Source organism: Corythoichthys intestinalis, chromosome 20 (genome assembly GCF_030265065.1).
Source record: "Corythoichthys intestinalis isolate RoL2023-P3 chromosome 20, ASM3026506v1, whole genome shotgun sequence".
NCBI classification, from domain to species: Eukaryota; Metazoa; Chordata; class Actinopteri; order Syngnathiformes; family Syngnathidae; genus Corythoichthys; species Corythoichthys intestinalis.
This window is the reverse complement of record NC_080414.1, coordinates 28,645,852-28,670,254: the sequence shown is the minus strand read 5'-3', so window position 1 is coordinate 28,670,254 and position 24,403 is coordinate 28,645,852. Positions and strand designations below refer to the sequence as shown.

General features: G+C 39.3%; 1 protein-coding gene across 4 annotated transcripts in view; it reads right to left on the bottom strand.

Moving 5' to 3' along the window:
• Positions 1–1,419: 1,419 nt before the first annotated feature.
• Positions 1,420–24,403, bottom strand: part of wdr37 (WD repeat domain 37) — a 40,815-nt gene continuing 17,831 nt past the window's right edge. For 3 of the 4 annotated variants that reach the window (XM_057824026.1, XM_057824027.1, XM_057824025.1), the window contains 10 exons: positions 22,115–22,162; positions 21,494–21,632; positions 21,213–21,284; positions 19,469–19,513; positions 19,259–19,335; positions 18,905–19,139; positions 17,280–17,421; positions 10,858–10,992; positions 6,948–7,062; positions 1,420–2,115 (listed from right to left, as the gene is read on the bottom strand). In XM_057824026.1, coding sequence (XP_057680009.1) covers positions 1,984–2,115; positions 6,948–7,062; positions 10,858–10,992; positions 17,280–17,421; positions 18,905–19,139; positions 19,259–19,335; positions 19,469–19,513; positions 21,213–21,284; positions 21,494–21,632; positions 22,115–22,162 — 1,140 coding nt within the window. In that variant the 3' untranslated portion in view covers positions 1,420–1,983. The remainder of the gene's footprint in view (positions 2,116–6,947; positions 7,063–10,857; positions 10,993–17,279; positions 17,422–18,904; positions 19,140–19,258; positions 19,336–19,468; positions 19,514–21,212; positions 21,285–21,493; positions 21,633–22,114; positions 22,163–24,403) is intronic. The other variant, XM_057824028.1, reaches the window with a different exon arrangement.

Here is a 24,403-nt window from a genome sequence, read left to right as displayed (position 1 = left end):
AGAATATGAAATGGGTGAGAAACCCAACGCCATCCTTGTTCTTTGCCAACTAGAGCCCATCAACAATGTTTATTTGATCCAAAATGACTGCCATTTTGTCCTGCAAAGAGCATGTTAGCAAATTTGAAGCCAAATTATTCGTTGCCAATCAGATTTTTCATAATGGGTATCATTTTTTAGCAATTCTTAGTGTAGAATCTAAAGTATACGAGATTAACTCCAGAAATCTTTATATGTTGAACATGATGTGCTTTTATTTTGAAGTGTTCACCGGAAGTATGTTCGCTAAGCTGCTAACCATAAGCTCTACACACAGTAAAAAAAACACAAAAAAAGTGCACGTTTTCTTTTTTCGTCATGCATGTGGTGTCAGTAATAGATTTTTTTCCTTTTTTTTCTCCTTCGTTTGCAAATGCTGTAAACCAGCGAGTTTTCATGTTTGAAGTGTCACCTTTAACCGCAACTTTGCGGTTAGGAGAAGACTGCCAAAGTTTCATAGCATGCTAAAGTGGTTAGTACATTCTCTTTTTTTCCATTAGCCTCAATATAGCAATGCCCAATGTTCAATACAGATGTGTTTCCTAATTTTTGTGATGTTTAATTCTACATTGTATTGATGACCAATAAACATCTGTGAAAGGTCTCATATGCAATGCATGTGGCGATAAACGCCGGGAAAGTTACCGACCTCATTTTTATTTACCGTGCAATTCATTGCCTTATTGCATATCTTAACAGGCTTAACTGGGAGTCACAATCGTGGTATGCAAAGTTTCTTATTTTGATGTTCACAATTTGGTACAGTGAAGGAACAACATTTATTTTATACAGAGATTTAAAGGCATTTCAGATGAAACAACAACTTCTTCATTTTCTTATTAGGAAAGCGCAACATAAATAGTTTGTGTTCGTAACAGTAAATGAATGGGTACGACAGTAACTATCAGGTTGAACTACTTATATGGTCAGCAGGCCTTTAAATTTTAAGCCCGTGCTTAAGTGTATTTGTAGATTCGTGCTACAAAAAGACTGATTATGTCCGCACAACAATAGCAGGATACATTCATACGCATCACAAATCACTTGAAAGATTACCAGCATGGATAAACATCTCGAGATCAGGGCTATAAACACACATGGCTTCCTTTTGGAATAATTCTTTAAGTGGGATTCTTCGGTATTCCTATGAAGACAGTTACATACAAATGTGAAAGGTCACACAAAGCTGTTTGAAAGCAAATTGTAAACTTGACATTGACATGTAGTGAAACCAGTAACCAACAAGTACACTTGAGTATGTAACATTACAGTGAAGAAAGAGTTGGCAAAGAGCTGATGTACTGTAGAATCAGTTATAATTTGGATGCAGCAAGATGAATCATGAAAATTACACCATAATTTGAAACACATTGGTGAGTGTTAAAATACACGGTGTTGAACCATTATTGCTACGCTCGCAACACATTTCAAGAAAAGCAAAATAAAGAAAAAAACATGGTACAAGGCAACTTAAGTTTCAACTGTTTGACATCCAAAAGCACAACGGGCAATGTTTTTTTTTTTTTTTTTATGGAATGGTGTAACCGATAACTAAAACGGTAACAAAGCAAAGATTGTATTTATCATGAGGCACTCCTCCATTTAGACAAACAGGATAAAAGCGATCAAATGTCTTCATTAAAGTCCTTCCAAACAAAAGGTATGTGTACTGTAAGATAGTAAAACCCATTAACTTGTCAGCAACTAATGGAGGTCACTTAATCAGGCAACAACACAATGCCTACACTTCTAAATATTGAACTATACAAAGTGTCATTGAGACACCTGGATTTTTCTTCATGCAACCATTCAGCAATAATTTAACAGCAGTAATGTGAATGCATCCTCACTAAACGGATGTGAACATGACTTACTTTATTTTTATAGCACGTCTGGGACGGCAGACTAAAGGGAGGGATTTGTGCGCTAGCGTCCCATCCGACTTCATTTCTCCTGCAGCAAAGCAGGGATGTTGATGTTCCAGCCGATGGCCTGCCGGTCGAAGCCGCAGGTGAAAAGGTTGCATGTTTGGTTCTCCTCATTCCAGGCTGTGCAACACACCATGCGCCTGTGGCCCTGTATTGACAGTTGACACTAGAGTTGTGACAATACATCGAAAAGCGGACGTATAGCAATACTTTGTAGCTCAAAAGGTTATCAATATGTTCCCAAGAATCGATATATCGTTTTAAAGAGATCCACGGAGAGAAAGACTTGAAGTTCTTAAAAGATAAACATTATTATGAGTTAAAATAATTAGGGCCCGAGCACCAACTAGCACGAGAGCCCTATTGTAATGCAAAGGATTATTCTTTTTTTAAGGCAAATGAAAATGGCCAATTTGGGGGCCTGAACATGCTCGAAAACTCCACCAAAATTTGCACGTACATGCAGCTTCACGTAAATTTCGATAATTTTGCAACGTTGCGATAAAATATAACTAAACGGCTCAGTGGTGCCCTCTTGAGTTTTTCCAAAAAGGACTCTCCTATTAGTTTTTTTCAACGTACAGCAATGACATTTGGGGATTCGATACCTTGTGCAAAACTGCTCCAAAAAGTGTCGTGCACTCATGTTCCAAACCAAACAGGAAATCGGGTATTTTGGATCGAATGCGAAAAAATATGCAATTTTAGTCGATATACAGGGTGCACGTTTTAAACCTTGGTGCCTAGGGAGTTAGTTGGATCCTCCTCAAAATTGGTGAGACTGTTCATGACACCTATGAGATTTCAGTTATCAAAGTTATCAAAATGGTGATTTTTCATTCACAGGCCTGGGTTGGTTGCCAAAGTCGGACATTTTTTTGGCAACACTCCAAATTCAGTAAATGACTAATAACTCCCTGATACAAGGTTCAATCTTTTTCATATCTAGCATGTATATGAGGTATTCCAGCCTGAACATGACCGGATTGGGAAAATTACCCATTAGGCCTGGCGCCCCCTGCTAGGAAGAGCAAACACCCTTTTTTACTCGACATTTCCAAAGGAATTAAATCAATTGACCTCAAACCTGCATCAGGGGAGTTTTAAGACATGTGTTCAGGTGCCTGATGAAAAATATAAGGGTTTCATTAAAGCAGAAGGGTCCAAACAGGAAAGTGAAAATGGCCGTCGCCCTTTTGTCTCACCACAAATTTTGAACAGTCATAACTTGGAAGACATACAACATGTATGCGCCAAACTTCCCGTGCTTGGTGAGAGTCGTACCCCGAAGGGTCCTGTAGGGGTCATTTACATCAAACCTACAGTGCCAACTAGTGGCAAAAGAAATTAAGTCATTTTACCAGTCCAGTTCTTTTCTGGTTGGTCATTGAAGTTACAAGACCTTTTGTAAGCCCATGTCCACATGTCTCTGTCTATTGCCGTGATGAACCTTTGTTTGCCATTAAAAGGAAGCAAATTTCTTAGGGATTTAGGCAGCTGATAGAGGCACGAAATTTGACACACTTGATTGAATTGGTCCAATTAGTAGATTCATTTCGGTTTTGAATAAGGGAGTGGCCGCACAGCTCAGTGGTAGAGCAGGGCGGTAAACCGAAAATTTACCGTCACCGAAATTCTTAACGATGACCGACGTAATTTTGACCATGTCGGTAAATTCGGTAAATTAATAAAACAAGAAAATAGTCTTTTCATCCCGCTTTGATTCTGTGTTGTTCGTCTATGTTCATTCCCCTTTAAGAAAGCAGTGAATGTGCTTACGTAGGGAGTCACGTGATCATCAGGAAGCCAATCAAACAAAAGCCCGGTAAACTAACGCTAGCAGCTAACGCTACAAGCAAAACATGATGGAGTGTGGCTTAAGGGAGGTTCACCAAACTTTCAACCGACATTTAGTAGACTCTTGGTGGCATCCAGACGGGCTTTCACCCGCTGTCCTCCTTTGTTCTCACGATTTCCGGAGATGGTGCTTTCAGTGCTTTCTACTGGTAGCCAGGCTAACGCTAGCTAGCGGCTAACGCTACAAATGAACGTTATGGAGTCGGATAGAGGCTCTAACCTTGTCGAAACGGCTGAACTTAATGAGTGGATTGGGCACGGACTGCATCTAGCAATTACTATGTGGCGTTATTTTGTATCTGTCTGTGTGTGTGATTCCTCTGATAGCTTTTGTGATGGTAAAGAATTCTGCATAAAGTACAATCCAACGGCGAAACTTATAATGACCGAGAAATGGCCCCAGCTATTTTTATTGTGCGTGCATTTATGAAAAAATGCACTGGGGGGGGGGGACCCTTAAACCATAAAGTAAACACTTGTATTTAATAATTATATCACAGCAGCCATTAACAATAAGTTGTCTTTTTGAAGTTCAAGTACTGTTCAAGCTGCAAGTCATTTGTGTTACAATTACATGTTTGCACAGGCATATTGATTTTGACAGTGTACATTGTTCAAGTCATACACGCTGTTATAAATGTTCATACTTGAATTCTTATTGCTTACAATACATTTTTATTAGGGCTGTCAAACGATTAAATTTTTCAACATGCGGTACATAAGGACTGTATTTGTTTATTATAACAATAAATCAGTTCTAAATCAGTTATAGAAATGTTATATTAAAACCCCTCTTAATGTTTTCGTTTTAATAAAATTTGTTAAATTTTCAATCAAAAAATAAACTAGTAGCCCGCCATTGTTGATGGCAATAATTACTTACACTATAACATCAGTCGCACCCAAACGCCAGCAGAGGGCAGCAAAACTCCGCAAAACACAATTAACAGGTGGGCCTTTCACTCTAGTGACATTTAAATATGTCTGAGCTGGGCAAGTGCGTTAATTGCGTCAAATATTTTAACGTGATTAATTTAAAAAATTAATTAACGCCAGTTAACGCGATAATTTTGACAGCCCTAATTTTTATAAATTTAATGTTTAGACTGCATGTACAATTGTTAAATACAGTATATCAAATTGAATGCTGGTAAATAAATCAACAAGAAATAGTTAATCTGTATTTCATGCATTGATTCAGATTTTCAAATTATATAACAGTCCGCTTGGGCGAATTTATCGTCATTTATCGTTATCGAGATAAATCTGCTCAATTTATCGTGATACATGTTTAAGGCCATATCGCCCAGCCCTACTCAGTGGCGCCTCCTTTTTTGTAGGACCCTCTTCAATATGGGCTTTATCTCCTAGGTGTGTGAACATATTTCTAATCCAAAAAAAAAGAGGTGCGTTTCGAGTATGTTAGGTTCTCATTAGATGATGAGAGGGGGCGATATGCTACCACCCTGACCTGTGTGCCATTCGAGTTGCATGACATTACAAACTGTAAGGGCCCATTCAGTCCATGCAGGCCTAGTTTGATATTGAAACCCTTCTTGATGTTTTCGTTTTATACAATTGGTAAAATTAGTTTAACTAGTAGGTCCTCATTGTTGCTGACGTTGCAGGGCTGTGACGTCACTGGGTAACGCTACTGGGCTTCCAGAGTATGACATAAACATGTCAACTGTTCAACCCTTTCAATCTGAACCCGAGAGGCACATTAACGAGCATGACAGCACTGTCGATATTTCACAAAACGAGCAACAAAAGCAAAATGAACAGAAAAGACTGGATGAGACGAGACTATGACAAAACCGGTGTTCTGCCAAAATGTGCTACAACGGCGAAACGTCCGACAAGAGGCAAATTTGACACCCAAAGTGCTACCATGCACTTTTAGCTTGTTTTGATTAGATGCATAAAGACAGAACATACTAAATGTAGTACCATCAAATATGGGTTGTTTAAATACAATACCCAAAAACAACCGCAAATGACCTGAGATGCTCCCAAATTAAACTCATTTCTTGCCATTGACCGCCATAAACATCCGATCGGTTTGAAGTGGGAGGGATGGCAACCCTCCCAGTTCAAATGGATCAGACGTCTACCGGTGATAAACTCACAGCAGAAGGTTGAAAATAGCTTGTTTTTCCTGTTTATTAGTTGTAATGTAGAACGATTTCCTGACCAATGTATTGATAATCCTTGTATCGTAAGATATCGTAAGATATGTTATCGTGAGGTACCAAGACATTCCCACTCCTACTTTACACACAGGTAGGTTGCTAGCATTATTAGCGTTACTCTACTTTCAGTCCCATGTAATATAAAAATGTTCATTATAGTTCAATTCGAAATATGTATACATTTAGCATGACAACATATTGCCTTGTCGTAAATATTAATCTTCATTACACCTTTCGAAATGGAATGCTTTTTCCTTGTAGATCCTGCTGGTCCATATAAACACTGTGGAGTTTCAGAGGCATACACTCCTATCGGCAGGGCCGGCCCAGCCTATACGCAGATTATGCAGCTGCTTAGGGCCCCTGACCACTAGGGGGCCCCCAATCTGTCAATTGTTTAATTTATATTCTATTTTGTTTATTACAGTTTGCTTGATTTGACTTTTGATACTTGATTACAAGCTTAAAAAAAATAAAAGTTCTTCCTTAACTTCTTTCCTCTTTAGAAAAAGGTTTGGCGCTATCTACTCTAAGTACTGAATCATTTGGGGTGAGAAGTTTGAAGTATGCAGTGCAACAAAATCTGATTAATATACAAAATATGCACGTATGGGTTGGATTGCATGTATGGGTTTCACAGTACACTGTGACGAAATGGTGGGCCAAAAATATGGGACCCTTTGCATTATTTTGCTTAGGGCCCCAAAATGGCCTGGGCCGGCCCTGCCTATCGGCAACCCCGGAAGAGGGTATGACGTCATGTGAATTACCTACATTTTTGTTTCACCATATCGTGCGATAGTCATTATTGTGAGCTTTGTATAGCAAATTGTCATATGCGGTACCCAGAGGTTGCCATCCCCCGTTGACACACACATATTATTTTATTCACATTATGCTCTCTAACACAAAATTTTCTTTTCCTGCTTACCATTCTGTTGCTGCGGGGCAGTCGGGCCAGCCTCACTCCGCTCATGTCAAACAGACGCACTTGTCGATTGTCGTGCGGCAGGGCAATGATCCTCTGGTTGGCAGATACACTTATCCTGCAATATTATTGTATAATATTGAAGTTTATTTTTTACATCATACATGCCATTAAATGTGACAACACTCCATAAAGTATTATGATTAAGAACTACTACTTTCTAGATTCACCCTAACGTTAGGGATGTGACAAAATATCGAAATAGTGATATATCGTGTCACTTTGTATCCCAAAAAGTTCTTCCAATCTTCAATAGAATAGTGTCTCTGTTAAATGTAAGCTTGATGGCCAAAAATGGTACTGCAACTAGATGAAAATATTGACGAGTACAAAACGCCCCCACCCTTTCGGGTTGCCAGAATACCACTTCACATTGGAGAACCTGCAGGAACGGAACTACTAGTAAGTGCCAAGCGACAAGACCTCTGCAGAAGGTTTAGAGTGGTATGAAAAAGTATCTGAACCTTTTGGAATTTCTCATATTTCTGCATGAAATCACCATCAAATAATACCTTGGTCATAATCACACAGATGTAAAAAGTGTCTGCTTTAACCAAAACCACCCGAATATTTATAGGTTTTCATATTTTAATGAGGATAGCAAGCAAACAATGACCGAAGGGGGAAAAGTAAGTGAACCCTCTGCCTAAGGAGACTTGAAGAGCAATTGAAACCAATTGTTACCAAACAATTTCAGTGAAGTGTGTGCCCAATCATTGATGAATGGTTTAAAGCTGCACTGCCCACTATAAAACACACACACCTAGTAAGGAATGTCTTGATGAGAAGCATTGCCTGATGTGCATCATGGCTCGGTCTAAACAGCTATCTGAACACCTGCGATCAAGGATTGTTGATTTGTATAAAGCTGGGAAAGGATACTAAACCATCACTAAAAGTCTGGATTTTCATCAATCGACAGTCAGAGAAGTTGTCTACAAATGGAGAGAGTTTGGCACTGTTGCTTCTCTCCCAAGGAGTGGCCGTCCACCAAAGATGACGCCAAGAGTTCAGCGCAGATTACTCAAAGAGGTAAAAAAGAACCCTAGAGTGTCTGCTAAAGACTTACAGAAATCACTGGCACAGTCCAATACAAAACTCTAGGTACATCTATGGCCAAGAATACTGTTCATGGTAAAACTCCACGGAGAAAGCCACTGCTAAAAAAAACAATGTTGCTCATTTAACGTTCGCAAAAAGGCAATTGGACACGCCACAGAAGTTTGGCAAAATATTTTGTGGACTGATGAAACCAAAGTTGAATTGTTTGGGAATAACATACAACGTCGTGTGTCAACATCGTGTGTGGAGGAAAAATGGAACAGCTCAACAACATCAACACCTCACGGCCACCGTGAAGCATGGTGGAGGGAGCATCATGATTTGGGGCTGTTTTGCTACCTCAGGGCCTGGATAACTTGCAATCATTACTGGAAGAATGAATTCAAAGTTTATGGGGATGTTTTGCAGGGACACCTGAGGCCGTCTGTCGGACAGTTGAAGCTAAAAAGAGGATGGATACTGCAACAAGACAATGATCCAAAACACAGAAGTAAATCAACTTCAGAATGGTTTCAGAAGAAAAAAAATACACGTTCTGGAATGGCCAAGTCAAAGTCCAGACTTGAACCCCATTGAGATGCTGTGGCATAACCAAAAGATAGCGATTCATGCTAGACTTCCCAGGAATCTGACTGAACTAAAGCAGTTTTGTAGAGAAGAATCGGCCAAGATTAGTCCTAATCGATGTGCCAGACTGATCTGCAGCTACAGGAAGCGTCTGGTTGAAGTTATTGCAGCCAAAGAGGGGGCCCCACAAAATATTAAATGTAATAGTTCACTTACTTGTGTTTCCCCCTTCTGTCAATGTTTGCATACTATCCTTATTAAAATATGAACACCTAAAAATGTTTGGGTGGTTTTAGAGTTTGACAGATCAGATCACATTTGATGGTGATTTTATGCAGAAGTGTGAGAAATTCCAAAAGGTTCAGATACTTTTTCATACCACTGTACCTTATTTTTAATTTTCATGCAGGATATTTTAAATGCAATAATGCCAACATTTAATAATGACAATTGAAAGAGCCGTGATACGAGGTCCGAGTTAATTATGTCACCATGACCAAAGGGAGGGAGGGATACTTTTTCAATGCATAAGCACACTGGAAAAAGATATGTAATTTGGTCATGCATGGACAGCATCTGCAAATACTATTTAATTGCTCCATCCATTTTAACTTCAACTACCGACTTAATATATACACCTGTAAAGACTTTATCTTTGCTCCGATTAATGGATCCGCATGCTAAATAATGTAGCACAACCACACAAATGAATACAATAAGTCTATTGAAATATTATGTCCATTTCTTGAGTAATTGAAGTGCAAATCGTACATTGTGCACCGCTAATTCAATGGCTGCCAGTGACGCCAAATCCATTTAGACTGGGATGGACGAATGAACGTTTTGCTGCAAATGTACTGGTTTTGAATGAACAATCTTTCTCACTTTCGGGGTAACTTACAGGTCACCTCCTGTTGAATTTGAGTCACTGCATATTCATTCCAGGGTCACTTGTTCAGTTACCCAAAATCAACACGTGACCCACAAATGCCATAAAATCAACAGGAAGTGACTGAAAATCAACAACAAATGCCTAAAATGCCCCAAAATTAAACTCATAAGTTTCTATAGACCCTACCCACCGACGTCACAAAATCACGTGATCGCTGTATTGTTCCGCCCCATTGTCCGTCATTTTGTGTCCGTATTATCAATGGTCTCAATTGATCGAGCAATTTATAATGCATTTCATGGAAGACCCGGTGCTTTCGGATGCCGTAAACTCACTGGATGCGTTGCATAAAAGGCGTTATGTGGAAAAGCTTCAGTTTATCCATTTGCCAGATCCATATTTGATGCCTAAATCGATGTTTTTCGACCCGCTGTCTTCGCCGTCTTTGCCTGACATCTGCTAGCTACCCTGATATTTACAACTATCTTGTCCACACAAAATCAGCCTATTCTCACGAAAGTTTGAAAAACTTTAAGAGCTTGGAGGCTTATAAATACTTCGTTGCTGGTTGGGTGAAACAGGTCCTCGTCCACGAAAATTCGGCAGGAATCTATCTTGTGCTTGGAAAGGTGAGTTACGAAATTTTCAATTCAAAATCTTTTGTTCTTGCTAACATCCACTGTCAAGTCTAATGTATTTCATGTCATTTCTTAATGGAACTAGGGCTTTTAATGTTTATATGGTTTAGCGATAGCACTATCACTACATACATACGTGTATGTTGTCGGCGATTAGCCTAGCAATGATCTTAATTGTGGTTGTCAGCCCAAAACCCTCTAAATATATACTAAATGCATCTTACCAGATATAAAATGACTACTACATAATCTGTGGTAATCGTTTGGAGCCCAGTTTTCTCGTCGAATTGCAGCAGCCCGTTACGTAGCCGTAACAGGTAAACACGATGTGTTGACGGACAATTGGGCGGCACCAGTCAGGAGAGCGGAGTTGTGACGTCACGTGGGTAGGGTCTATTGACCACCATAGACGTCCAATCTATTTGAAATGGAAGGGATCATTCGCTGCCACCCTCCAAATTCAAACGAATTGGAGATCTACTAGTGATGAACTCATTCCGATTCACAGCAGAAGGATGAAAAGAGCTTGTTTTTCTATTTCAATCATTATTATATAGCCGCATTTGAGATCGTCGTTATAATGAGCCATGTATCGCAAATCGTATCGTGAGCTATCCAGAGGTTGACACCGCTACCTAACATAAATGGATTTATGTTCATTCATAATTTGTGTTCCTTGCCTGAATTTACGTACCTGTTGACTGCTGAGTCTGTGCGGATAGTAGCTATTGGTGACCTCATGTTCTTCAAATCCCACACCTTAACTGTGCGGTCATCACTGCCTGACACCACATTGTCCCCAACTGTGAACACTGCTGATGTCACCGTGCTACAAAAACAAAGATATATTCCTGTTATACAGCTTGTATACTTTTGGTGATGAGCAGTGTTCTGTTTCGGACGTCAACGTGTGGGTGGAGATTTCATTTAGCAACAAAACCAGGGTTTAAATGTTTGGCAATCATCCGAAAAGGCTTGTTTGTGAATTAATTCAAGACTTTTTAATAGAGCTGGCTAATTTAAATGGTCGAAACCATTTAGAATAGCACACATGCGCACACACAGCTAGTTCTTGCTGCACGTTTAATTCAAACTGACATGAAATTAAGGGCTAATTAGCAGGGACTAAACTCCTATAAGTGATGCAGATGCTCACAGAACTGGCTGTATCTTTGTCGGTGCCCTATGACTTTGCGGCGTCTAACCGAAACGGGAATGTGTAAGGTGGGGAGGGAGAGGTGCGTAGGAGGTCTAGTTGGTGGGGGGACTGAGGGGAGCATTGTCAGACAAGGTAATTTATTAAAAGGTTGATTAAGGTTAAAGCGTTCTTAGAAGCGGTTTGCGAGGAGGGAGGGAAATGTTCAGTGCTACTTAATGGCTTCTCTCGTGTGCCGCTGACGGCTAAGGTCAAGAATATTTTTTTCATGGGATACTGAAGAGAATGCAGAGAAAAAAGGCTACAAAAAAGGGAAAATAATGCATGGTAATATTGTCATTTTACGTGCTATATGTACAAAAATAAGGACATTAATGCTGCAACGATTAATCGGTTAACTCTTGACTTAATTCGATTACAAAATAAAAAAAGATTCAAATTAAATTTTGCTGCTTCGAGTATTCGTTTAATTAAAGTGGCATTGTAATGGTTTGTTTTGAAAGTGTTTGCATTGAGTTTTATTGGTTTGGGTGGATATACTGCCCTCTAGTAGGGACAGGGAATATGACATAACTCATTTTACATGGCTGAAACCAGTTGCTCCCTGTTAAGACAAAGTTTGATCTAATGTTTTTTTAATGCATTCGTAATTTAGTTTATAGGTATAATTAGCCGTTTTCTTGTACAGTAGGAATATGTTTTGGACCATTTGTTAAGAGCATTGTTAAAAAAAATAAATAAATAAATAATAGCATTTTATAGCATTGAGGCTAGCAGACTTTTGCTATGCAAATTAGCCAATTGTTCTTTGTTGTACTTAGATCCTCATTCATTTATTTAATTTTTTCTGCACTGTTTGAGGTACAGCTCAGGTATTATAATTTTTAATGTTCCGATTACTAGATTACTCGAACTAGTTAATCGATTAATCGACTACTAATATAATCAATAGCTGCAGCCCTAAAGGAAATTGTTCAAATAAGGTTACATGATTATTTCTTAATCATGTAGCAAGCCACTATTGAAAACGGTTAGTTGTCCGATAATGACTTTTTAACCCATAACCCAAAACTGTCTGATACATAATCTCCAAAAATCCGATAACGATACAGATACATGTGGTCATGCACTTAACGTGTTATTGCAAATTGTATTGTGATGCCCCACTGGATGCTTTAATAATGATAAATGTAACAACTTTAAGGTTTTTCAAATAAAATAAACATTTAGTGAAAAATAAGAGAACAACTTCAACTGATGTTATAGAAAATTAATGGCTCATTTTAGTGAGCCAAAATGTCCATAATTAAATAAAAGGAATTGTTCACAATTAAATCATGTTTACAGAAAAGAATTACAAATATAGGCAGGCAATAATAGGACATGCAAATGCAATGACAATTCCCAAGTGCATTTTACTGGGCTTTTGCACAGATTTTTGTATTTTATTACTTTTTTAACATTACTAATGACTATTTATTTCTGGTAACACAGTAGTTTCATGTAATGCTGTGCTAAGCTGTGACCAGCCCTTGTACAAAGGTAGAAGGCTACTACTGTCAGTTTGAAGTCAACATGCAAAATGGCCCAGATCTGAAATGAAAAACTTACTGTATATCGATGCCATTTTAAAATACTAACAGTACAGGCCAAAAGTTTGGACAAGCCTTATTCAACGTATCAAAAATTTCATTTCATGTGACTACCTCTTGAAGCACATCGAGAGAATGTCAAGAGTGCAAGAATGTAATCAGAGCAAATGGTGGCTATGTTGAAGATATTAGAATATAAAAGATGTTTTCAGTTATTTCACCTTTGTTTCATAAGAACAGAATTCCACGTGTTCATTTATAGTTTTGATACCTTGAGTGAGAATCCACAATGTAAATAGTCATGAGAATAAAAAAAAAAAAACACACAATTGAAAAGGTGTGTCCAAACTTTTGGCCTGTACTGTATATTGGCCAACTCTAAAAGCAATGGACATCAATGATGAAAGCGCTCAAATGTGAAAAGACAACAGGACACACACCCACACACACAATTTAAACAGCATTCATCAGCATTACGCATCCTAAAGCCGTTGGTATCCAAAGAGACAAATGTGACACGACATTGAATTGGTGGAGCAAGTCCACTGAATCCTCTTCTTGCTGCTGGCTGTTTTGTTAGCACACTCATATTGTCATTACATTGCAATTATGGCGGGGTGGTGGCACTTTTAGCTGCTGTGGATTGCTGTCAGTAAGCATTAACGCTAATTGCGAGGGAAGACCAAAAAAATGTGAGGAACTTTACAATGAAGATTGGAATAGCTTTTACGTTTGTTCTCACATTAAGATAAATTAGCAGAAGAAACGACATCTTTTTGTGCTAGTCAACTGCTCACTAAATGGTACGAGTGGACTGTTAAAGTGCCTGTGACTCAAAAAAGCATGCTTATTTCATATTGCACGTGGTATTTTATGCTCCTGAATGAAATGGACCGCTTGGATGTGTGTGGAAGCGGTCGATATATTTCTTAAAGCTTTTAATCCCGCGCCATGAAAATGAGTGACTTCCGGCCAGAGTCTGGAAGAAGGCGAACGTGACGTCAGCGGACTAATCATCTTTCCAACACAGCCATTATTATAGTATGCAGAAGGACTGCGGATTCAGCTGATTTTACGGATTAATTCGTTCATTTTTTGCGTCACGCCAGCCCAATGCGCTGCAGGTTTTTGTTGCTACACCAGGGAGAGTGGTGTGAGGCTTTTTGGATTTCAAAAAGATCCTGTTCACCGCGAGGAATGGGCAAAGCAAGTCCCGACAATCTAGAGACCATTGAACGGATGACAAGGTCAGTAAGCAACGTGTTTTATGTTATGTCAAATACTGGGATCATGGCAAACATTTTAATAAGGAGGTGGTTTCATTGTGGGTGACAATGATCCCTGTCCACCGAGAAGGCCACTCGGCCAACGACCGACGGCTTGTCACACACCATGGTCGCCGGCCAATAAAGGCGTGCCTGCCTATAGAGCGCTACCCTCGACTTGGGCCCGGAGAGCCTCCCGCTCTCGTCTCTGGTTCTCGATTGTGTCGAGACTTCGACCCCCCTCAGCCCTCTTCGCGTGCCCGCCTATAGAGCGCAATACTTGGCTTGGGCTCAGGAACAGGCATGCAAACTGGTAAGGGGTGAAAAAGGTGACAAAGTAACATGGACACACGGCATGTGCAGAAAAATGCATTTCAAAGTGCAACCAGAGACATCTCGAATTAAACACAGTACATCATAATTTAACATATACAAGTCTAAATCTCTCATCCTGTAATCAGAACATATAAGACGCATTAAGTAGCAAATTATACAAAATGTAAATTATAAAATATACAGTATGTCCCATTTGCATTAAGCAGAGAACAGCTGTACTCCCGTCTCTCACTAGTGTCAGTCATTTGTTGTCACGAGAAGAGAGTGGCGGTGATAGGTCGAGGTCATCGGACTACAGCAGGGGTCCCCAACCTTTTTTGCACCACGGACCGCTTTTATTTGGGTCTTTGTTTCACGGACCGGTGTTCTGAAAAAATTTTGCAACCCATCAAAAATTGCAACGATGTGGTTCTGCGCATGCACGTAACATTAACCAAAGCCGCAAAATCCGCATACGCAGCAATTCCAACGTAAACATTACACAAACTTTCTTGAAAGAAAGGAATACTAACTTACATTTGATCATGGAAGGACTTGTAGAAAAGTTCTCCATAGATACATCCTGCCATGTTAGCTGCACACAAAAACTGCACACCGCTCTCACCATTAACGACTTCGCCTTGGCGTTAAGTATTAATTAAGAAGCCCGCTCCATAAAGATACGATGTTGGAAATTGCAGCAAGGTTTTCAATGCTCTCGTAGCAATGTCAGGATATTCCGGAATGACTTTAATCCAGAACCTCGGTAGAGTTGCTGTCTCAAATGTACATTTAATAAGGTCGTCGTCATTTGCGATATCTACAAGTTGATCCTCCTGTTGCACAGACATGCTCCAATCACTCGGTTTATTCACAAACGGGTCACGAATCCACTCCTTCACCGTTCATGGGTCTTCGAGGTTGTAGGCTCGTCAGGTGCCCTTTTCGCTGTAAAAATATCTCCAAAGACATCTGTTTTCCAGTCATCTTCGCTCGTGTGGGGGCTAATTATTTTCGGGAACAAATGTGCTGCGTCCGCGGCCTAGTAATACGTTATTATCAAGGACTAGCGCACATAGATATATTATATACACAAACAAGATGTACTGCTAGCAGTCCAATAAATGGATTTCTATGACGACATTTAATCTATACCGTAGTATTATATCTAGAGTAGAAAGGGATATTGGCGTGTTAAGCAGGGGCACAGGGTTAATTGGGCCAGAATGAGGTCGTTATTAAATTATTATTTCTGTGCGGCCCGGTAGCAAATGCGCACCGGAACCAGTCCGCGGCCCGGCAGATGGGGACCCCTGGACTAGAGTGTAGTTTTGAGCATGGACTACAGTTTTGAAGTTAACGGTTTCACTCGATCGTTGTCAGACCCCCCCCAACCCCCCCGCCCCATTTTTTTCTCCTCGGATCTACGTGATTCAGAAGAATGACCCATTTTGATTTCAAAACGGCGAAATTTCGCCGAAAGGTGGCAAGTTTGCATGCCTGCAGGAAGCCATGTGCTCCGACGTCAGCCGGTTTGTCCACCGAGAATGCGCCATTTTCGGCGTTCAGTCCCCTATGCATCCCCAGCCACGAGCACTGCCTGCCTGCCGGGCCGCAGCAGAACGACGAGCCGAAACTTGCTCGAGCCGGGGGCTGGCCGATCGGTAAAGACAATTACCCCCGCTGCCAGTCGGGGTAGTTTTGTGTGATTTTTCATTTTCGAAAGGCGGGGAAGAGACTTGGAAGAGCCACTCGGTTGGTTAGCATGTCACTTAGCTCTCATGCCTCCTGTTTTGTTTACGCTCTTTACTCCGTCTCCGAAGTCAGGGCAGGGAAATGACGAAAGCCGGACTAACTCCGGTGGTATAAAATACCGTTCGGGAGGTTTAAGAAATCCACAGTTTTTTTAATGCAGGAATTTAGCCCTGGTGTACAGTATTAATGCATTTTCAATATTTAATATTCTATTTAGCACAAGACTGTTATTTGTCGTAACCATGCAATCTATTAAGCGATTGGGGGAAAATACTTAGATAAAAAGAATATCCTGTAAAAATATTGGAGAAGAGAGATAAAAACAATGATGACATTTTGCTGCTCTCTGTCACATTTTCCTCATTCTGAATCTTCCTCCTCCATTGGGCTGAATTCTAAATCAGCTGAACTCGTTACTCTGCCGCCGCCATCACCTAGATGGCAGCGCCAGAGTGCTATAATGACAAGAGTAGCTAAACAGCAGATTGAAAGACTCATTTCTCGTCATCTGCGCTTTGCCAAATTGTTTATATAGTCGAATTGTCTCAAATTATAATTTTAATTCACATAATAATGCTATTTAAGATTTTTTTATGGTGTCACGGGCACTTTAAGTCGATAATAATAGAAATGAAAGCTTTGGAACTGTGTGGATAACACATGTTGTCCTTGTATCTTCCCACCAAAAATATAATTTCCCTCAAAACATCTGCAGACACATTTTAAAAAGCAGACAAGCTGTTGCTGCAGAGCTAAAATGAATGACAGCAATTGAGTGCTCACAGTGGAAAAAGTACACAGAGTGGGGGATTAATGGGGACGTATACAGAAAAATGCTGTATACAAGACACAGAGAGATGCTAAGAGACGCTGAGAACGGGTGTGAGAGAGGCACTTAGTAATGAATGAGATGCAAGGACAGGATTTGGCTTAGCAAATTTGGGTGTGAGGGAACAGAGCACCACTCTGCGGGTCTTATAAATACTACAGAGAAAATCCCGTCAAGCACAAAGTCAACTGCATAGAGACTCACTCTGTGTGTCCCTGGAAGACATTGACGGAATGGATGGATGGGTCTCTGAAGTCCCACAATCTGAAGGTGGTGTCCCTGGATGAGGTGACGACCAAACGCTGGGTGGGGTGGGTGCAACAGTGGGTCAACTCCTGGTCATGGCCTACACATTGAGAGAAATTAGCCTTAGGCTATGGGTATCACTAAATAATTCGGGGCAAAGTGAGCTTATATAACAGGGGTGGAAACCTCTGGGTACCTCACGATACAATGCGCGATGCAAGTAGTGCTGCAACAATTAACAATTTAACTCGAGAAATTCGATAAGAAAAAAAGCTTAGAATTATTTTCCTGTTTCGAGGATTCGTTTAATTAGTGGTAATGTAATGTAATGTAATGTAATGTATTGATTTGGGCGGATTCACTGTCTTCTAGTGGCAACAGTGAATATGAGATAAGTCATCTAATATAATTGTTTATGTATTCGTAGTTTAGTTTAGAGGTATATCTAGTAGTTTTTTGTGGGAATATGTGTTTGAACGATTTGTGAAGAGCATTGTTCAAAAAACAAAACAAAACAAAACAAAAAAAAAGCATTACAGCTAGCGGACTTTTGTTACGCAAGTTAGCCAAATAAGCCAATTGTTCTTTTGTTCGAAGCTACTTCAAACCTCATTATTTTTTTTTTTATACCGTTTGAGGCTTAGCTCAGGTATTTTAATTATTGTTCTTGTGGAATGAAAGTGCAATTTTGCATGGTTTGAAAAAACACTCAGGAATTTTATTTTGTATTCGCATTTAACGCTCCTTTGAAAATGCAATATTGGCAAGCCTTTGTTTTACTTTAAAATGCTTTATTAAAACGTATTCTTTAACGCATTAAATGTTCCTAATCCGATTACTCGATTATTCCAACAAATTGATAGATTAGTCAATTAAGTATAACACTATTTACCATTTACTTAAGTAATCGATAGCTTCAGTCATTGATACAAGGGTCACGATAAAAATCTAATAAAAATATGACGATACAATACCACTGACAGCTAAAGACGTCCAATCCAAATCAAAATGAATTGGACGTTTTGCACCGTCAATGGCAGCTAGTGAGCTAACGTAGACACTATTGTAGTGGAAGATTTTGGTAGCAACCTGTTGGTTAAAACGGTGTTTAAACTGTTTAAAACTATAAATCAATTCTTGGTGGGAACTTTTGGCCTACAAAGTATCGTGCTATATCACCTGTTCGATATGTTGTTACACCCCTATTATATAATAAAAAACATTCGGTATTATCTCCATACAAGGAAGAAAATTAGAAAAGCTCGTACTTGCCACCATGAAGTAAGATTAAACAATGCGTATATGTTGATAAAGCTCACGTGTCAAGTCTCATTAAACTGAATAGCTGGACTTAATTATATGCCCACAAAAGTAGTTTATGTTGCCTGATGTATGATGTAGGAACATATATAGCATGGTTTCATGATTACCAACATGTTAAATGCAAATTTTTGATCATTCTTTGTGTTATCAAAGCTCATAATATTCAACCCGAATGTTATACCAATCTGTGTTTAAAGAGTTTTGTCGCCATCTTGTGACATCTGTTAGAAATTACAAAACACTGTGTTTTACATGCTTACCAGTAAGAGTGTGTACCAGTTCCGAGGTCTCCACCTCATAAAGGTTAGCAGCACGATCCCAAGAGGCTGTCACCACTTGTCGGCCACCAACCAACCAATCCGCAGCGATAACAACACCTTGGTGACTTTTGAGGGTTGCCGTAGCAACCCGGACGGTGGGCACCTCGCCAGGACCTTCACCGTCCACCTCGCCTTCCTCTCTGTCTGAAGAATCCTGGTCATCTTCACATGGAGCCTAAAATTGCACCAAATTTTCAGTTTATTGGCGCAGATGACTAAATCAATCAGGAATGTCAAATAAGGGTATTACAGTGTATCAAAGCCCTCAAAATTGACCAGAATAAAGTGACTCACACTGACATCTGGTGGTGGCTGCGGGGCAGGAAGCTGTACCATGTAGCGCCAGATGTGAGCCGTCTGGTCCCCAGAGGCTGGAACGACGCAAGAACAGATGAAAAAACACGCGGATCGAGATTAACGGCTCAACAGGAGAGGCTCGGGAGAGCATGCTCAAAAAGCAATGAGAAAAAAATAACATATTGACGCAAATATTCAAGTTTATACCAGTGAGGGCCATCTGCTCTGTGGGGTGGAACTTGATAGAGTTGACTGCGGAAGAAAGATCAATGCAAATGATTCATAGAAAAAAATAAGACTTAATACTTGCGGAGAATGAATATTTGTGTGGCTGAATGATTTTGAAATATAACTCTTGATAAAGAAGCATTTCAGCTTCCCCCCATTTAGCAGTAGGCAGAAATATGGGTGCAGCTATTTTGGTAATCGAGTAATCTATCAATTAGTTGGTTTGAATAATCGAGTAATCGAAATACGAATATTTAATGTGTTGTACAATGTAATATGCGGGTGTATAATATTTTCTTGGGGCTTGGTAATTTTCACAAGAGCATTGAATGTATATACAAAATAAAATTCCTGAGTGTTTCTTTAAACTATGCAGACTTGCACTTTTATTTCACAAGAGCAATAAATGCACTTAAAAATAAAATAAAATATCTGAGCGTAGCCTCAAATGATCAAAAAATAAATAAATGAGGATCTAAGTTCAACAAAAAAAACAGTTGGCTCAATTTGCAAAGCCTGCTAGCTTAAATGCTATAAAATGGTTATGGTTTTTTTTTTTTTTTTTTTTTTTTACAATGCTTTACTAAATAACAAATGCTTAAACATATTAGCTCAAAAAAAAACATACCTTTTGTTGGTCTTAACAGGGAGCAGCTACATTCAGCCATGTTAGACGAGTTATGGCATTTTTACTGTTACCACTAGTGGGCAGTGTATGCATCCAAATCAATAAAACAAAATGCAACACCTTCAAAACAAACCATTACAACCAGGGCTGCAGCTATCGATTATTTTAGTAGTCGATTAATCGATGAACTAGTTAGTTCGACTAATCGAGTAATTGGAAAAACATGAAAAAATTAAAATACCTGAGCTGAGCCTCAAATAGTATAAAAGCATAAATAAAACATAGTCAAAGTCCGCTAGCTTAAATGCTTAAACTTTTTTTACAATGCTCTTAACAAACGGTTCAGACACAAATTCCCACAAAAATTGGCTAAATATACCTTTAAACTAAATTACGAATGCATTAAAAAAACATTAGCTCAAACAAAAACCTAGCTATGTTGGTCTTAACAGGGAGCAGCTGGATTTGGCCATGTAAAATGAGGCAGACTAGAGGGCAGTGTATCCACCCAAATCAATAAAACTAAATGCAAACACTTTCAAAAACAAACGATTACAACGCCACTTTAATTAAACGAATACTCGAAGCAGCAAAATTTAATTCAAATCTTTTTTTCTCATCGAATTACTCCAGTTAATCGATTAATCGTTGCACCAGTAGGTAGAATACACAAAAATTATACACGAAAGTGCTCGATATTATAGTAAAATTATGACATAAATGTAAAACGGCAATGTGCAATGTCAGATATTGCCCAACAATATCACTTTAAATAAAACATTTTATAAAATAACATGGATTTTATAAAAGTGAGCTTGAACAAAATTGTAATATAACTTTTTATAATTATTTTACAGTCATGAAAAAGCACGAGCGACATCAGGCTGATTACTTTTGTCATTGTTTCTCTCGTGCTAAGTATGAACTTTGGAAACTGTGTGGTCATGTGTATTGTTTCAGAAAAACAACTCAGAGCACCAAAAAGCAAAGTTTTGAATGGATTCATCATGAATTTTTACTATTTGTAGCAGATTCTGTTCCTTCACTATATACTGTATATAAAGGCTCCAAACTATATATAGCAGTTTTTATTACCTGACCCCACATGGCCACCATACTTCAGTAGACATTTTCCAGTCTCTATACTCCAAAGCAGAGCTGAGTGGTCTGTCAAAAAAGCAGGTACCAGCAATCATTAACATGTTTTCCGAATCAATAATAACGAATATGCACTTGTAAAAATTTAAATCACACATGCAGTCTATAATGAGGCAAAACAGGTGAGTTAAATCTGAATTCAAAAACTACACTTGGAGGAAATCTTGATTTGAAAATGGTAGAATATGAGATATAGTAAATTGAGCAACGTGGTGTACCTGCTGATGCGGTTCCAAGCACCACTGGCTGGCTTTTGGTGACACTGAGGTCCCAAATTCCATCCCGGTGGCCAATGTACTCCTTCTGCAGATGGCACAAAGCTCGGGACCCTGTTGTGGCTTTGAAGCTGGACACAATCTGAATGACAACAATAGAATTCATTAAGCAAGTGGAACGTGTGTGATTGTTTAAGGGGCCATATCAACTGCAGGTATAATGTGCTATTTTGGATTTACAGTGGCACCTCGACATACGATCCTTTTGACATCCAATGTAAATTTGACTCGTCATTTGTCTCAACATATGCTCGAAATGTGACGATTTAAGACAGCGTCTTAAGTTCATTGTTTTCCCGCAAGATGGACGCACAGAGTTTTTTTTTTTTTTAAGAGAAATGAGCGTGGTGTGCGTGTGAGCGAACTGAATAGACAACATGACTCACCGGTCCCCCACCTACCTACACACCCGCTGTCTCCTCCCTCCTACCTTCACCAGTTAGTTAATGTGGCAATAAAATTTTTTGTTATTCCTTATTTTCTCATAATCTATTTGTTTTACCCTATTTGTTTTACATCTGTCTTATTGAATGCATTTGTTAAATTAGACAGAACACGACTCACCGTATCAGCATGCACTCGCCATCTCCTCTCACCTCTGTTCGCCAGTCTCTATAAGTTAAAGTGACAATAAAAAGTCTTTTTTAAATTTCCATTCATTATTATTATTATTGTTCCGATTTGTATTGATAATTCATTTGTTTTGCTATGTGTAATTGCTATTAGTAGTTGCACCTGCAGTTTTTATAAAGGATTTAGCATAGGTTCTGGGCTGTGGAACAAATTAATCAAATTATAATGTATTATTATGGGAAAATCCTGCTCGACATACGACCATTTCGACTAACAAACCAGCTTCTGGAACGAATTAAATTCATATGTAGAGGTACCACTGTAATTGTAAATTAAATTTCAATGACATTTGTTTATAAAGAATATGACCAGTTATGCAGGATAGCTTATAAGTGTACGTATGGCTAAGTAACCCAAAGATTTTTATTCATTTACAGTGGTACCTCTACTTGCGAACTTCTCTACAAACGATATTTTCAGGTTATGACACACCTAAACGGGGAGCAAGGGCTGCCTCTTGTTACGAGTGAAATTTCAAATTACAAAAGACAGAAATACAGCACAGTATGGAGAGCTGCATGTATGTGCAGCTACTCGCAGTTCCCAGAGTTTACTGAAAGTAACATACTCATAGTTGCTCTGCCATTGGCTATTGCCGGGCATCTTCCTGGCATCCAATTGGCTAATAATGTACAATGTATGTGTATGTGGCTTCCTATTCATTAGCACTTCTGGCTTCCCGTGAGCGTACTATGTACAGTGGTATGAATAAGTATCTGAACCTTTTGGAATTTCTCACATTGCTGCATAAAATCACCATCACATGTGATCTGATCTTCGTCAAAATCACACCGATCAAAAAAACTGTCTTCTTTAACTAAAACCACCCAAACATCTATAGGTTTTCGTATATTAATGAGGATAGTAAGCAAACAATGACAGAAGAGCGAAAAATAAGTGTACCACCCCATTTAATATTCGGTGCCCCCCCCCCCCCCCCCCCTTTTTGGCAGCGATAACTTCCACCAGACGCTTCCTGAAGCTGCAGATCAGTCTGGCACATTGATCAACTAATCTTGACTCATTCTTCTCCAGAAAACTGCTGTAGTTCAGTCAGATTCCTGGGATGTCTGGTACGAATCGCTGTCTTTAGGTCATGCTACTGCATCTCAATGAGGTTAAAGTCTGGACTTTGACTTGGCCACTCCAGAAGGTGTATTTTGTTCTTTTGAAACCATTCTGAAGTTGATTTACTTCTGTGTTTTGGATCATTGTCTTGTTGCAGCATCCATCCTTTTTTATTAGCTTCAACTGTCTGACAGGCAAAACATCCTGCAAAACATCCTGAACTCCTCAACTTTTAAATTCATTCTTCCATTAATTATTGCAAATTGTCAAGGCCCTGAGGCAGCAAAACAGCCGCAAATCATCATGCTCCCTCCTCCATGCTTCACGGTGGGGATGAGGTGTTGATGTTGGTGACTTATTCCATTTTTCCTCCACACACGACATTGTGTGTTATTCCCAAACAATGCAACTTTGGTTTCATCAGTCCACAAAATATTTTGCCGAAACTTCTCTGGAGTATACAAGTGCCGTTTCGCGAACATTAAACGTGCAATAAGGTTTTTTTTTTTTTAGACAGCAGTGGCTTCCTCAGTGGAGTCCTCCCACGAACACCATTCTTGGCCATAGTTTTACATATAGATGATGTGTGCACAGAGATATTGGACTGTGCAAATGATTTCTGTAAGCCTTTAGCAGACACTCTAGGGTCCTTTTTTTTAACCTGAGTATTCTGCGCTGAACTCTTGGCATCATATTTGGTGGACAGCCACTCCTTGGGAAAGAAGCAACAGTGCCAAACTCTCTCCATTTGCAGACATTTTTTTGACTGTCTACTAATGAACATCCAGACTTTTAGAGATGGTTTTGTATCTTTTCCCAGCTTTATACAAATCAACAATCCTCGATCACAGGTCTTCAGACAGCTCTTTTGACCGAGCCATCATGCACATCAGACAATGCTTCTCATCAAGACATTTCTCACCAGACGTGTTTTATATTGGGCAGGGCAGCTTTAAACCACTCATCAGTGATTGGGCACACACCTGACTTAAATTGTTTGGGAAAATTTGGTTCCAATTGCTCTTTATGTCTCCTTAGGCAGAGGGTTCACTTATTTATTTTTCCCCCCTTCTGTCATTGTTTGCATGCTATCCTCATTAAAATATGAAAACCTATAAATGTTTCGGTGGTATTAGTTAAAACAGACAGTTT